We start from the raw sequence: 17,226 nt of genomic DNA, 5'->3' as shown, positions 1-17,226 counted from the left end.
GAGCATCCATCATTAACATCATCCCAATTCTTTACTGAGCAAACGGAACAGGTTCCATAGGTAGCCCATTATATTTTATTTTATTTTAATTTTTTAAATTTATTTTACTTATTTTTGAGACAAAGTCTCACTCTGTTGCCCAGGCTGGAGTGCAGTGGTGTGATCTCGGCTCACTGCAGCCTCTGCCTCTCAGGTTCAAACAATTCTCCTGCCTTAGCCTCCCAAGTAGCTAGGATTACAGGTGCGTGTGCCACCATGCCCGGCTAATTTCTGTAATTTTAGTAGAGACAGGGTTTTGTCATGTTGACCAGGCTGATCTTGAACTCCTGACATCAAGTGATCCATCTGCCTAGGCCTCCCAAAGTGCTGGGATTACAGGTGTGAGCCCCCATGCTCAGCAGTAGCCCATTTTAAACATGTGGATTAAGTGATATTTTCCCAGCGATGACTGAGTAAATGACTCAGCATTTGCAGCGGTTGCTCTCTGGGCTCTGGAGGCCCTGATCCTTCCCCACTGTCCAAGGCTCAGATCAAAGCATATCTTCTCCAAGAATCATTTCTTTTCCCACTCTGCCCCACTCAAACTTAACCTTTGTTTTTTTTCTCCTCATGCTTTTTGTATGTATACCCTTATTTCTCTCCATAACACATCACAGATTTTATTAGCATGTCAGTCTCCCTCACTCAGGCATTTTCTTCCTTTTCCCATAATGCCTAGCAATTAATATGTGCCAACTCTTGTGTTCAGTACTTTGCTTTATATACTAATTCATTTAATATTCAATATCCTGAAAGGTAAGTTTAGGCTGAGTATGCCTTATCCAGAATGATTTGGGACCAAAAATATCTCAGATTTCTTTTGATTTTGGAATACTTGCCTCATACTTACAGGTTGAGCATCCCAAATCCAAAAATTCAGAATCCAAAATGCTCCAATAAGCATTTCCTTTGAGCTTTGGTCATGTCAGTGCTCATATGTCTCAAATTTCAGAGGATTGTGATTTCAGATTTTTCCGATTTGGGATGCTCAACCTATACTATTACTCTCATTTTACACAGAAAGATACTGAGACAGACAGGTTAAGTAATTTGTCCAAGATCACAGGCACAGTAAATAGAACTGGAACTGAAACCCAGGCAATCTGGCTCCAGAGCTAAGCTCCTAACCACTCAGTCATGCTACCTCTTCTAAGAGGTGTATAGTAAACATTTGCTGAATTAAACAAAAATACAAGGCTTTGGGATATTTTTTACAGAATCTAATGCTCAAGACGTGGTTTTCTTCCTATTACCATGCAAACAAACCATTTAAATACCCAAGCCCCAAAATAAAGTGTTAAAAATCATCTATAATCCCTATGGGCAAGTATATAGCATACTTACTAGATCCAAATATGTTCAAGTCTTTACATTCTTCAATTTTGGCATCACTGTCAAAATAGATTTTGATTTTGCCACTGTGAGCTTTATTGTCAAAGATAATCTGGAGACACAAATGTATAGAAAGATTACAACATAGAAGAAAGTATAACATGTTAGATCAACTCTGCTTAAAAAAAAAAATCACTGGCATCCAAATAGTGTGCTGATCCAAGGAGAATTACACAGGCCAGCAAAATGGCTGACTAGAATTACTTGACATTCATTTCCTGCACCCCACCCCCATCACACACACACACACACACACACACACACACACACACACACACACAAAGGGACCAAGATAAAGAATAAACAACTATATTTTGACTGAAATCACTGAAGAAGTACACTGGAGAGCACCAGGGTAGCAGCAAAATCCTATGGAGCATGAAAGCCCAGGACAGCAACACAGGAAGGGGAGCAAGGCACCTGGCCTCTGCCACACTGTCTCCCCAGCCAGGATCAGCTTAGAGCCAGGGGGATCTCTTTGGACAGGAAAACGTTAGGCTAGAGACTCCAGTGGTCCTCATTACGGCCACAGAATGCCAGCAGTCATTGCTGCAGGAGAGCCCTCCAGTCCTCACAGGCTTTGAATCCGGTTTGGAGAGGTGCTGGGAGTTCATGCAGCCATGTTGCCCCAGAGTGGAAGCACACATTGTGAGCACTCTTCACTTCTGTGACCTAAGCTGCTATGGCATGACGCCATTTAGAGACCAGATCGCAAACAGAGTGTGTTCTGCCCTGGGGGCCAGTACTCATTGTCTCTCTCCATGCCTGAAGTCCTGCCATTATTCCACCATGTTTACACAGGTGCATGCAACACCATGACCCTGGCTGCCCAGAGCCTAGACCTGATGGAACATCTGAGACCCTGACATCTGAATCCATGCAGTACCCATTCCTGCCCCTGACCCTGGGAACAGGCAGAACTGCACAGCAGGAAGCTACCAAACAGCTGGCTGGTGTGCTGTGCTTGTGCACACTTGGGCCACACAGTTGGCTATCTCTCCACACCCCACACAGGCCTGACAGCCAGTTCAGCAGTGACCTCACATCTCTAAAGAGCCTGCCTCACAGCCTACTGGCCCACCACAACCATGCACACCTGACCTGACAGCCAGCTGGGCAGCAATTGCCCCTACCCAGTTGAAGAGCCTGCCACACAGCCTGCTGCTTATTATGTATGCACATGTCCAGCCCAGCAACCAATCTGGCATCCCTGCCTCCAGCAAAACTGTGCCATTGCTATTAAAAACTCCCTCAGCCTAGGCCACTGAGCCAATCACAGACATCACTGACAAGGAGCACAACTGAACAAACTGCATGGACACCACACTACTGAGTATGCCCAGAACCAAAGCCAATGCACTATAGTCAACCAACACTCTAGGGCCCATCTACAGGAAAAAGTCTATCCCTAGGAAAGCTATTCCATAAAATTGGAAAAAGCAACTATTTCACTAGATGCATAGATAACAATGTAGGGACACAAGAAACATGAAAAGGCAAGAAAACAGGACACCCAAAGGAATATAATAATTCTCAAGTAGCAGGACCCAAAGAAAATGCCTGAAAAATTCAAAATAATGATCTTAAGAAAGCTGAGTGAGATATAAGAGAATACAAGCAATTCAATAAAACCAGGAAAATAATTTATGATTTGATTGAGAAATTCAACAGAGAGACATAGCATAAAAAAGAACCAAACAGAAATCTTGGAGCTGAATAACTCAATGAGTGAAAGAAAAAAATTACAATTGAGAACTTCAACAACAGACTACATCGAGCAAAGAAAAATGAATTTCTGACCGGGTACAGTGGCCAAGCCTGTAATCCCAGCACTTTGGAAGGCCAAGGCAGGTGGATCATTTGAGGTCAGGAGTTTGAGACCAGCCTGGCCAACATGGTGAAACAGCACCTCTAATAGAAAATACAAAATTAGCTGGGTGCGGTTCCAGGTGCCTGTAATCCCAGCTACTGGGGAGGCTGAGGCATGAGAATCACTTGAATCTAGGAGGTGGAGGTTGCAGTGAGCTGAGCTCACACCACTGCACTTCAGCCTCGGCAATAGATTGAGACTCTGTCTCAAAACAAATAAATTAATAAAATAAAAAGAATTTCTGAAATTGATGACGGGTCTTTTCAAATAACCCAGCTGAAAACTTCTCAAGTCTTGGGAGAGATATGAACATCCAGATCTAGGAAGCTCAAAGATCCCCAATTAGATTCACCCCAAAAAGATTCTCTCCAAGGCCCATTATAATCAATCTGTCAAAAGTCAAAGACAGAGATAATTCTAAAAGCTGCAAGTAGGCTGGGCGCAGTGGCTGATGCCTGTAATTCCAGCACTTTGGGAGGCCGAGGCAGGAAGATCACAAGGTCAGGAGATGGAGGCCATCCTGGCCAACATGGTGAAACCTCATCTCTACTAAAAATACAAAAAAATTAGCCGGGCATGGTGGCGGGTGCCTGTAGTCCCAGCTACTCGGGAGGCTGAGGCAGGAGAATGGCGTGAACCTAGGAGGCAGAGTTTGCAGTGAGCAGAGATGGTGCCACTGTACTCCAGCCTGGATGGCAGATGGAGACTCTGTCTCAAAAAAAAAAAAAAAAAAAAAGCTGCAAGAGAAAAACATCAGGCCAGGAGAGAATGAGATGATATATTCAAAGGGTTTAAAGAAAAAAAAAAAAAAAAACCTGTCGTCAAGAATACTATATCCAGCAAAGCCATCCTTCAGAAATGAAGAAGAAATAAAGCCCTCCCCAAACAAGCAAAAGCTGAGGGAATTTTCACCACTAGACTAGCCTTTCAAGAAATGCTTGAGGGAGCACTAAAACTGGAAACAAACAATAATTGTGATCATGAAAACATGTGAAAGCATAAAACTCAACAGTACAGGTAAGTTTATAATCAAATTCAGAATACCCCAGTATTGGAATGGTGCTATATAAATCTCTCAGTCCTCTAGTATGAAGGTTTTAAGTCAAAATTGTAAAAAACAAACACAAGTACAATTAGAGGCTAAGGAACTCACAATAAAGACATAAATTAAGGCAACAAAGAGAATTATACCAATGAAAATGTTCACATCACAGGATTTCTTCACAACTTTCTGTTATTAATGAAACAAATATGATTAAAAGGGCTAATATGTGAAGTTTTATTAAATACAGGATATCAGATATCTGGTTCAGAGAAATCCTAGAGCAAAACAGACAAACAGTCCTAGGAATAAAAACCAAAATTAACTAATCTTTGAAAGAACACAATGATCTCATTTATTATTCTGAATTGAATTTAAAAACATTTCCTTCAATTTAGTTCTTTGGGTATGAAATTCTAGTTTTTGTTAGGCTAGAAATTATTTTTCTATTTGTTTCAAGAGCTACATATAATGCTTTCAGAAAGAACAAAGATTGCTCCAAGACTGCAGGCTGAACTTAAGATGTCCAAATGCCCTCAATCTTCTACCTTATGAAATTTAAATCAATCATTTAAATCATTTACAGTTTATAAGTGATATATGCCAAGTACTTATTAGGGTGAACACGTTAAGAAAACCAAAAAGTTCACTGGCAGAGCTTGGAGAGCGGATATGTAGATGATCAAATCCACATGCACCTGCCTGTCTCTGAACACAAGCCAAGTCTACCCAAGAAGATCACACACTCAAACCAGAGGTTTGAGAATTAAACCATACCATCTTCATTTCTATACCTGTAAGTTATAACTAAACCTTCACTAGCACTGGCACTCAAGGTCTCTGTTTCCTCCAGGAGGGCCCCTAAAATGCTTTTCTCAAAGCAGATAGAAGTCCAAAGAACAAAATAAAAATGAAAAGCCAATATTTTTAAACCCACACTTCTGACCATATCATGACAAAGTCATCAATGACCTCATCCTTGCAGACCAAACTCCATGCTCCTCTCCTGCCCTTCCCTCATCCCTGCAGATGCTCCCAGTGCTCCTCTGGCCCACCCACCCCAGAGAGCTTGCAGCTGGAGACATTCTTCCTTATCACATATCACAATCAGTAGTTACTTTTATTTCATTTACTTGTTTTTCTGTTTCCCCCACTAGGCTGTAAGCTTTCCTGAGGGCCACTGTGCCTCTAGGGCATAGCAAAATGCCTGGTGCATAGTAAGGACTCATTAAGTATTTATTGATAGTTGAATGAAACACTCTTCTGAATTGCTAAAGGACAGTATATACAACTTTCAGCTAGGCATTCAGTTTAGTCCCTTAAGGAACAGGAAAGGGAGGGAGGGAGAAGAAGAAGGAAGGAGAGAAGGACAAAGAAAGAAAGTCTATGAAAATGAGAAGGCAGCTTACTTCCCCATAAAAGTGCACCATCTCTTCTACTATACATACATACCCCCTCCCAAAATAAAAAGAGAAACAACTGCTACTTTGCAGACTGGTCTTCCCATCAGTGGAGCAGTTTATGCCTCGAGGTTTGAAAACATTTGCTACAACACTTGCAAAGACCTTCCTCTAAAGCTGGGAAGAGTACTATAGACATTTAAAACACCTTCATAAACAATTTTTTTTTTTTTTTTTTTTTGAGACGGAATCTTGCTCTGTCACCCAGGCTGGAATGCAGTGGCGCGATCTTGGCTCACTGCAAGTTCCGCCTCCCGGGATAACGCCATTCTCCCGCCTCAGCCTCCCTAGTAGCTGGGACTACAGGCGCCCACCACCACGCCCAGCTAATTTTTTTGTATTTTTAGTAGAGACGGGATTTCACCGTGTTAGCCAGGCTGGTCTCCATCTCCTGACCTCGTGATTCACCTCTCGGCCTCCCAAAGTGCTGGGATTACAGGCATGACCCACTGCACCCGGCATAAACAATTTTAAAAATGTATTAGGAGAGTAGAAAGTCAAAGCCAATTGTTTAAGCTCTTCTTTTCAATGTAGAAACTTAGTTTTTAAAAGTTGAAAAGGGCTTGCTTCATCTTCAGAAGTAATGGTCTCTGGATCAACAATACCATAATGAGGCTGGGCATGATGGCTCATGCCTGTAATCCCAGCACTTTGGGAGGCCTAGGTGGGCAGATCACTTGAGGCCAGAAGTTCGAGACCAGCCTGGCCAATGTGGCAAAACTCTGTCCTGTCTTTACTATTAATACAAATACAAAAAAGTTAGCCAGGTGTGGTGGCACATGCCTGTAATCCCACCTACTCGGGAGGCTGAGGCATGAAAACTGTTTGAATCTGGAAGGCAGAGATTGTAGTGAGCTGAGATCTTGCCACTGCACTCCAGCCTGTGTGACAGAGCGAGACTATGTCTCTGGAAAAAAAAAAAAAAAGTACCATATTGTATCACTACATCTGTTTTAAACACGACTGCATTTAACACATCTGTAGGCTGCTGCGTTTTATACCCTGCATCAACAAAAAGTGTAGGGAAAAATAAAAGGAAGTGGATAGTAAAACAAAGATACTTGCCGTATTCTGAAAGACATAACAGTCTGGTAACTCACGGGAATGAATTGTTTGTAGGTCAATGCCTTTAAGACGAAAGGAGATTTCAACCTGTAAGAGCCTGAATAAAATATATTGAAAGGTATAAATTGTCATAATCTTACTATACTATTATCCTTCTCCCACCCTCATCTCTTGGGGAATAACGCTTTAAAATGTATTTACCGATAAAATTCCAGTCTGAAGAATGATGAGTTCTTCCAGTCCGGAGGGTCCTTGGAAAGGTCCTGAAGGTCTAAGTGAACACAATCTAGGGCAATGAAAGAACAAGAAATGGTTGTTTCAGGCAGGAATTGGGTGCTAAAACTAGTGGGCAAAAGTGTGACAAGAAGCAGATTACTTAGGGAGTTTCAAAGTATCTCCCTAGAAAATAGTTACCAATTATTCAGGAAAAATGAGAGTAACCTCACAGTGGAGAACCTGGCAGGCACCACAACTTTGATCACCAAGTGATCAAAGTTACATCACAATAATGAGATAAACAGACATGTACCTCCTGATACAATGAACTGAGAAGCATGACATCACTTGTGTGGTATTCCTGCCAAAAAATGTATAACCCCAATCTAGTCATGAAGAAACAGAAAAACCCAATGTGAGAGACGTTCTACTCTTTAAATGTATCAATATCATAAAAGTTAAACAAACAAAATCCAAGAAACTTTAGACTAAAAAGACTCGACATGACAACTAAATGCCAGATGTTATCCTGAATAGGATCCTGGAGTTGAGTGCAGTTTGCATTTTATGATAAAGAACATTAGGAAAATTTATGAAATGTGAATAGGGTTTATAGATTATAGTATTGTACTAATGTTAACTCATTATTTTGAGGACTGTATAGTGGTTGTGCAGGAGAATGTTCTCTTTTTGGGGAAATGCACATTGAAGTATTTAGGGGCAAAGGAAAAGCATGTCTGCACCTCCAGGAGAAATGTTTATGCATAGAAAGAATGATCAAGCAAATGTGATAAAACGTTAGTACTGGCTAGGTGCGGTGGCTCACGCCTATAATCCCAGCTCTTTGGGAGGCCAGGGTGGGCAAATCATGAGGTTAGGAGTTCGAGACTAGTCTGACCAACATGGTGAAACCCTGTCTCTCTAAACATACAGAAATTAGCTGGGCATGGTGGTGGGCGCCTGTAATCCCAGCTACTCAAGAGGCTGAGGCAGGAGAATTGCTTGAACCTGGGAGGCGGAGGTTACAGTGAGCCGAGATCACACCACTGCACTCCAGCCTGGGTGACAAGAGCAAAACTCCATCTCCAAAAAAAAAAAAAAAAAAGTTAGTATTGGGGAAATCTGGATGAAGGGTACACAGGCAATTTTTGTGCTATTTTGTAACTTTTCTGGTAAGTATGGCACTTTTTCAAAGTAAAAAAAATAAAGAGAAAGAAAAAGAACACAGGTTGTATTCAAGTAAAAACAAATTATGAGCTGTAAATGATAGAAGAATGAGTCCAAGAACCTCACATAAAAATTAGTCTCATTATTGTGTAGGCTAACACCCTTGTTTTACAAAGCAGGAAACAAGGAGCTCTAAAGACAAGCACCTTTCAAGGCCACAGAAACCTAGTGACAGAATTGGTATGAAACCAGCATGGGTGACCCTCGCCCAGGCTGTTGCTGCCCCTTCCATGCTGACTTTGAAATGGAAAAGTCGGGGCCTTGTGCAGTTGGGGCCTTGTGCAGTGCCTGGCACCTAGTAGGTGTCCATGAATCTTGGAAAACTCACTGGCTGATTCTTTAAAAGCGTTATTCCACAACTGCAACTCTTCATTTGCCTATTTATCCTTCCAACTAGAGTATAAGGTCTTTGAGATCAAGAGCACAACTTTGTTGCACCTTGCTAAACACCCACTGCCTAGCATCTAGCTGGCACTCAAAATATGTCCTGATACACGGGATACACTTATGTTTACTGAAAATTAGATGTCCTGAGCCAAAAACAGGGCCCAGAGCTGAACAGACAACTCAATAGAGATAATATTTTAAAAGACATTTGCAGACAGTATGTCTCCCTGTGTTTGGCAGATGGAGTATTAGTGTCAGAAAACAATTCAATGTTGGTTTTCCTGATTAGACCTTAATGAGTACAGTGAGGGCAGTTGGTCAAAAGAAACTTGTTTTTAGGGAGGAAAAGACTGATGATAGAAATAGCAAAAACATATTGGGCACTTAACTCCATACCAGACACTGTGTTGGACTTTATATATTATCTCAATTAATGCATCATCCTATTTAATCTTCAAAGCAATCTTGTGTGATAGGCACTATTACTGTTATTTCACAAATGAACAAACCAAGGTCCAGAGAGGCCAAGAAACTTCCTCAAGGTCATACAGGTAGCTACTCGCTATCCAAAAGTTAAATCTACTTGTGCTTGGTTCTAGAGCCTGAGCTCTACCAGTGCACTGAGGAGGTTGACCTCTGAGCACATATTTTAGAAGAATATCAAAGACCCAGGCTCCGTACTCAACTCATTCATTTATTCGGTAAATATTTGCTGAAAGCCAGGCACTGTGCTAGGCACTGAAGCTAAAGCAATGAACAAGACAGACACGGTCACCATCTTCATGGAGCTCACATTCTAGTGGGGGAAATAACAATAAGCAAAAATATATACAAGATAATTTCACAGTGTGAGAAGTACTTTGAAGATAAAGTGAACAAGAATAACTAAAAGGGTGATATGGATTGGCTGTGTCCCCAACCAAATCTCGTCTTGAATTGTAGTTTCCATAATCCCCACATGTCGTGGGAGGGACCCAGTAGGAGGTAATTGAATCATGGGGGCAGTTACCCCCATGCTGCTATTCTTGTGATAATGGGTGAGTTCTCATGAGATCTGATGGTTTTATAAGAGGCTTTCCTCACTTTGCTCTGCACTTCTCCCTCCTGCCACCATGTGAAGAAGGATGTGTTTGCTTCCCCTTCCACCATGACTGTGAGTTTCCTGAGGCCTCCCCAGCCCTGCAGAACTGTGAGTCAATTAAACCTCTTTCCTTTATAAATTACCCAGTCTTGGGTATGTCTTTATTAGCAGCATGAGAACAGACTAATACAGAGGGAGAGTCCACCTTAGGAAAGATAGTTAGGGAATGACTTTAAAGGTGCAAAAGATGTTTGAACTGAAACCTTTTTCCTAAAAGGAAAAAGAACCAGCTATGCACAGATCCAAATAGGAAAAAAAAAAAAAAAAAAAAAATCAAGCACTAAGGCCTCCAAGCAAGAAAGAGCCTGGCTTGCTCAACAAACAGAAAGGATGCTACAACAGAAATGTGAGGACAGGGGTCTGGAGAGGCAGGCAGGAGGTTAGTTTCTAAAAGGACTTGTGGATTTTATTCTAAATGGGATGGGAAGCCACTAATGATTTTTAAGCCTGGAAGAGGTATGACCTGATTTACCACTGCAGTTTCTGCAGGGCAGGGAAGAGGCTGGTGGAGGCAAGACCAGAAGCAGGGAGACCATCTAAGCAAGTAGTGGCTTGGATGACAATGGTGGCAGTGAAAATGGGGAAACTGACAACTTCAAGTACAGGGCTTGAATAACCAAGGTTATTACAGTATGATATGAAAATGTTGGTATCATTTTCAAAATCGGGAAGTCTAAGAAAGAAACAGCTTGGGCCACAGGGTAGGTAGGGAGATGGGGGAGGCTAAAAGTGTTCTGTTTTAGACACAGCAGTTTTGAAATTCCTATTAGGCAACACAGCGGAGTTGTCAGATAGTCAGTTGGATATATGAGGAGCGTGGAGCTCAGGGAAGTTTGGATTTGAGATGCAAATTTGGGTACACCTTTCTAGAGAAAGGGCACAACTCCCCAGAAACTGAAAGGAGTGTGTCCCGCTGCTCTGGTGAGGGTTTTAACTGTGGCCTCACCTCTGTACTCCTTTGTAACACAAGGGTGAAAAGAAGTGGAAGGAAGTTATGCAAGAAGCTTTGAAGACATGATGGCAAGAAGATGAGGGTGTTCTTTCTATCTGGCACACTTCTCCAGGAAGCATCAGCTGGACACAGGGATGGAAGAGGCTGGGGACTAATGGTGATTGAGTGGACCCAGTTGAGAAGGGAGGAGAGGCAAGCATTCTGACAGATTTGTAATGTGATATTGATGCACAAAGATTTTGAAGTAGGATCCAGAAGGCACTGAAGGCAGGAGATGGTGATGGACAGTGAAGAATTGGATGAAGTCAGTAAAAAAGATGTCTAGGTGAAGTCAAAGATCTTTAGTTGGAGATCACTGAACCAGTGCTTCAAACATTTAACGTGTGTGAACCACTTGGGGAGCTTGCTGCTAAGAAGCACTTTTGGATTCAGAGACTCTAGGGCATGGCCTGAGATTCTGCATTTCTCATAAACTCCCAGCTGATGCCCATGTTGCTGGGTTTTCAGTAGGAAAGACCTACTGTCACTAAATCATTACATGACTTAGTTGCTTACCTTGACTGAGCATCAGTTTCCTCAACTGTAAAGGTCAAAATGATGATATTTAAGGTCCTCCTACCTCTAACATTCTTATTCTAAGGTGAAGTTTAAAAAAAAAAAAAGTTAAACTGATCTGAGTAAACAACTATATTCTGAAAGAAGAAACATGTTCAAGCTCTCTGTGCCACACACTGTCGTAGGCCTTTTTCTCCTGTATTTCATTTATTCTAAGATGCAACTTTTTTTGCTTTTAAGCATCTCTAAAGCAGATGAGTCTTTCAAAAAAATGGTATCTTAGATTCACAGAAACTGAACAGAATTCTGTTAGTTAATTTTACACTATTCGTAAAATTTGCCTTATAAAAGTCTGTTTGGTTGTTCAAATTTTGTGTGATTTTGTAATTATAGGGTTACACTTTGTTTAAATATTCATTCAGAACTCTCTGAAGTCTGGCTGACTTTCCACTTATAGCCATTGCTGCCGAGGCCGCCAAGCACGTGGTAGCAACAAAACTGAGTTTGTTCGTTTTGTGTTGTTTTTTCAAGATAGCAAAAGCCCTAAGTAAAACATCAAACTTCAAGCAGAATAAACTGATATCTACAGTAACAGCCTCATAACTCAAATGAATATGAATCTCACAGAATACTCCAGCCAAAGAAATAATCCTTTCAGGGCGAGGGTAGATTCCTGCTGTTCCTAAAACAGCAGGAAAAATGATGAAATGGTCATAATGTCTCATGCTAAGAACATGTGGAAAAGAATATAAGACACTCAAAAATTGTATTACAGAAAATGAAACACTATATTAAAATGTTAGTTACTCAAATGTTATTTTTTTTTTTTTCGAGAAGGAATTTCGCTCTTGTTGCCCAGGCTGGAGTGCGATGGATGGTGCAATCTTGGCTCACCGCAGCCTCTGCCTCCTGGGTTCAAGCAATTCTCCTGCCTCAGCCTCCCGAGTAGCTGGGATTACAGGCATGTGCCACCACGCCTGGATAATTTTGTAATTTTAGTAGAGATGGGGTGCCTCCATGTTGGTCAGGCTGGTCTCGAACTCCCGACCTCAGGTAATCCGCCCGCCTTGGCCTCCCAAAGTGCTGGGATTAAGGGCGTGAGCCACTGCGCCCAGCCAAACATTTTTTTTGACAGGATTCATAACAGTCCTCCCAATGAGGCTGACCTGGAAAGCTGTAGTTCTCGAGGCAGAACCAGGAGGGATATACCCATTAGTATAAATTAAGGGAAACACTAATCTTGATCTACACAATCAGCTGTGCAGCTAAATATAAGCCTGCCAGGAAAGCTGGGCGTGTAGGCAAATATCTGTGTTTAGAACACTGAAGGATGATTCCCATAATAGTAAAGATAGTGCAAAATTCATAAGTAGTTAATCTGGAACAGCTTCTGCTAATTCACCTACATCAACTACAGTGCCAAATGAATGAAGTCAAACTCAATCTTATTTGTATCTGCAGGCTTCCTTCAACATATCCAAGGAAAGAAGGCCTAAAATCTAGTATCACATATTTGAAGAATCTTCATTATACCTTTTGGGTATGTCAGAAGATTCTCTTTGACAAGTTATATTTAATAAGTCAAAGAATACAATTAACATATTTAAGCAATTTCTGTTAAAATAAACTCATTAATAACCAACCTCTGTCCATTTAGTTAAACATAGTCCATATTCTGAGCGCAATGAAATGAACAAGGGAAAGACTGCCCAATGGGCAGGAAATAAATCCTGCTTTCCAGCATTGCCAGTGCTATCTAGCCACTGGTATGACTTTGGTCACATTTCTTTAATCAATTTGCCAAGAAAAATCAATTGAGAAAAACAGTATATGAATCACTGGGAAACCACTGTATGGTACATCCAATTAGAGTCACATATTTTTAAAAGGACAAGGGACAGATGGCTTACTTGAAACAGAGGGTAACAGGACAAGTCCTCCTGTCACAGTTACTGGAATCACCTACAGGGAAGAGCATAGCTGACCACCCAGGTAAAAGATTAAAACAGGATTAGCCCCTGTAGGTGGACTACCAAATAGATCTCAAGTTAGCAGAAGCTTCCAGGGAGATAAGACAAGTGACAAGTGACATTTCAATGTTGCCAGCTACAGAACCAGGTAACTCTCCTCTAGATGGTCTCTGAAAGCACCGTGGGAGCCAGATACCACATGTGCTGGCTTATGGGCTGGTTCTTTCAGAGTCAAGAGCACATGACACATTTACTCACGAAGAGATTCTGAGTGGGCAGCCTATAGAAACATTAAAACCTCTGTCTCATAGGGTATTCTCCTGTTGTGTCATCAAGGCACCTTAAGATCAGATTATAGGAAGTACGATCAAATGAACTCAACAATGTGAAACTCTAATTTTAATAAAAGTATTCTAAATTTAAACTGCTGTTAGAATCCCTACTCCTGAACTGTTAGTACTTGAGGAGCCACAACTGATTAATCTTTGCAACCCCAGCACATAAAACTGAGTGCTCTGGACATGATGACTACACACCAGAGGTTTGTTGAGTGAATAACAAAACAATAAAATAATAAAACAATATTAAAAAAAAAACCAAAAAGTCTTAAGCCAAACACCTCGCATTTACATACAGTATGCTCTTAAATGCTTAACAAAATAGCACAAAACAATTCGACTTGATTAGCCATTAACTTGTTGCCAGGGATCTCCTAAGAGAGAAAATGAGTTATTAATCACAATTCACCTTTGAAGAGCATTTCTGTATTTTACAAATAATAAAAACAAGTGTGCAAAGCATCTTTACATATATTATTTCATTTAACACATACAGACCATTTTTTCAAAAAGCCTAATCATCCCCTCCTAGGGGAAAAAACCCCAAAAACAGGACCTGTGAATATACCCCAAAACCAACTATCTTTGAGTTGCTCCAAATAGATCCACAAATGCTGTCCCTGTCCCATCGCCACAACCCCACAGTTTCCTGAGCCAAAGCCCCTCTGCAGGCCAATGTTGGAGTGTCAGCCCCTGACAGGTTAGCTGTCACTAAAGCAACGTTGTTCCATCTGGGTTGCTAGCACATGAGGGCATTTTTGCTCTTACCACAAGACGATAAAGGCACATCATGAAATTATCACTGCATTACCGAGCTCAATGTCGTTGTCAATATTCAGTGTCTCATTAGAAGGAAACATGGTCCCTTTCTTGTAATGCTGCTTACAGACTTTTAAGCCAATTCTATTGTCTTCATTTTCTCCATAACCAAGGGTCCCCAGGGTAATGTCCTTTAGCTGATGATACTATTAAAAAATAGTCAAATAAAAACCACATATGACCTTTTAAAACTTTGATCAGAGGTTATAGCATATAGAATGTACTTTTAGTTACTTTGTATTGCTTACATCATGTCCCTCAATAGAACTTCCCGATTTAAAATACTACAAAGAAATCTTCTCAGGTTGTTCAGCAAGACACTGCCTCACAGAACTCGAAACTAAACATGGTGATGGACGGCTCCCACCTCACTCAACCAAAGCCAAGGTCCTGCCTTATCTCTAGGACCTCATCTCCTACTCCAGTTCCTTGGCTCCCCGGCCCTGCCGCAAAGCTGCACTGGCCTCCAGGCACTTCCTGGAGCTCACATGCCTATTTTTGCCTCTGGCCTTTGTTGTTCCCTCTGCCTGGAGACCCATGTACATAGCCACTGGGTTTACTCACTCCTTCAGCTCTCAATTCCACACCTCAATGAGGCCTTCCCTCCCTAAGCCAAGGAAAATTGCAAACATACATCAAAACATCACATTGTACCCCATAACTATAAACTGGGTACAATTATGCCCTGTCAAATAAAAATAAAATAAATGCAGTAAAAAATAAATAAAGAAAGAAAATCACAAACATCTATCACCACACCCAGGCACTTCACATCTCCTTCCCTGCTTTACTCCTTAGCAGTTATTACTTTCTAACATCTACTGAGGACATGAGCCATCCATACTCCACAGCTTACATCAATGACTAACATGAACCAACATTAGCTTACCTGAGCTTATGTTAACATGGCTTTACTGTTGGCTATCTGCACTAATAGGGCTTTACTAGTTCTGTCTTCATTAATATGATTTTACTATTGCTGAAAATTTTTGCCCTGGACCATAAAAGTCCCTGTATTATTTCAGGAACATCCAAAAAAACTCATTGAAATAGGTATCGATTGGAAGATTTTGTCTGAAAACAACTCCAAGATTGTTTGAAACTGCCTCCCCAATCCTCACCTTGCCATGTTCATCAGTCCTAAATTATTATATCATCATCCTTACCTAATTCTAATCAAGCTCCCCTCACATTAAAGAACTCCCTCCTTACCAAAGGCAATATGGCATCTGATCAATACAGCATCTCCCTTACCACTCTAAGTAATAAGCTCAGCTTTGCTCATCAACATGTTTTTTGTGTGGTGTTCTCAGGGAGCCAGCATTTGATATTATACATTTCACTTCTTTTTGTCTAACTCTTCCTTCTAGAATCAAGCTCTATAAAGGAAGGTGTTTTGTCTGTGTTATTCACTGCTGCATCCTCAATGTCTGGAATAACACCTGCTACATATTAGATACTTCAATATTTTTTGAATGAACGGAAAAGAACAGGAACAGTTTCTCTTTCCTAAATTATTTCTTCAAGTCTACAAATCTGCTTTCTCAGACCTGTCTACATACAACTATTTTATGTTCCATATTCTTGAGATTCAGCTAGGGTTATTAATGCTAAAACATCACAATTAAGGCCACAGAATCCCTGATTGTTTATTTATTTATTTTATTATTTATTTATGTATTTATTTCTGTAGAGATGGGGTTTCACAATGTTGCCCAGACTGGTCTCAAACTCCTGGACTCAAAGGATCAACCCACTTTAGCCTCCCAGAGTGCTGGGATTACAGGCATGAGTCACCACGCCAGGCTGGAATCTTTGATTTTATTACTAAGCTTTCATCAAGCCTTCTGAGATTAAAAATCTACTCTTGCTATTTGATCTGGGGTAATTTTCCAAAAGCAGTAGGTATGAAGTGATAAATTAAAAAGATAAATCTTTTTTTAAAAGTCAAAATAGGAAACTCTTTTGTGTAGAAATGTAGCTTCAGAGGCCTGTAATCCCAGCACTTTGGGAGGCCAAGGTGGGCGGATCATGAGGTCAGGAGATCAAGACCATCCTGGCTAACACAGTGAAACCCCGTCTCTACTAAATATACAAAAAATTAGCTGGGCGTGGTGGCGGGCGCCTGTAGTCCCAGCTACTCGGGAGGCTGAGGCAGGAGAATGACGTGAACCCTGGAGGCGGAGCTTGTAGTGCACTCCAGCCTCGGCAACAGAGGGAGACTCTGTCTCAAAAAAAAAAAAAAAAGAAATGTAGCTTCAGAAATAGCAATAAACATTTTTTGGCAGACTGCAAAACTTACATTAGAATATTTTAACATATGTATAATTTTTGTTTGTTTGCTAAGACAAGGCCACGTATCAATACATTGTTAAAGTATAGGTCATTCACAACAAAACACTTGCCTGATTAATAGCAAAAAAGATGCTCTCATAGGCATCCTCCTGAGTATATACACTGCAGCTGTAGTCATCTTCATCTGTACCAGAATATCCTTTCAAAAACAAGTGCTTAAAAGCAACAGTGTTATCTTCTTTGAAAGCAACCACCAGCTGGTTACTTAAACCAAAACGAATAAGCTAAAAAATAAAATAAAATAGAAATACATGAAATATACCATTTATCAGGGGAGGCAAATGCCTTCTCACTATCATCAACAATTACCTATAAACATCAGAAAAGAATATCAATTTTTTTGGTTTATACTAATAGCACCAATGTCAAAACACAAGTCCCACAGAAGAATAACCTCA

General features: G+C 40.8%; 1 protein-coding gene across 3 annotated transcripts in view; it reads right to left on the bottom strand.

Moving 5' to 3' along the window:
* Positions 1-17,226, bottom strand: part of LOC105482758 (mucolipin TRP cation channel 2) — a 73,594-nt gene that overhangs the window by 20,483 nt on the left and 35,885 nt on the right. For all 3 annotated transcript variants that reach the window (XR_987855.2, XM_011743056.2, XM_011743057.2), the window contains exons 3-7: positions 16,879-17,052; positions 14,466-14,619; positions 7,070-7,154; positions 6,869-6,965; positions 1,384-1,483 (exon numbers count right to left, since the gene is read on the bottom strand). Coding sequence is in view for 2 of the 3 variants with exons in the window: in XM_011743056.2 (XP_011741358.2) it covers positions 1,384-1,483; positions 6,869-6,965; positions 7,070-7,154; positions 14,466-14,619; positions 16,879-17,052 (610 nt within the window). In the remaining variant the exon portion in view is untranslated. The remainder of the gene's footprint in view (positions 1-1,383; positions 1,484-6,868; positions 6,966-7,069; positions 7,155-14,465; positions 14,620-16,878; positions 17,053-17,226) is intronic.

Source organism: Macaca nemestrina, chromosome 1, assembly GCF_043159975.1.
Source record: "Macaca nemestrina isolate mMacNem1 chromosome 1, mMacNem.hap1, whole genome shotgun sequence".
Classification (NCBI taxonomy): domain Eukaryota; kingdom Metazoa; phylum Chordata; class Mammalia; order Primates; family Cercopithecidae; genus Macaca; species Macaca nemestrina.
This window is presented reverse-complemented; position numbering and strand designations above follow the sequence as displayed.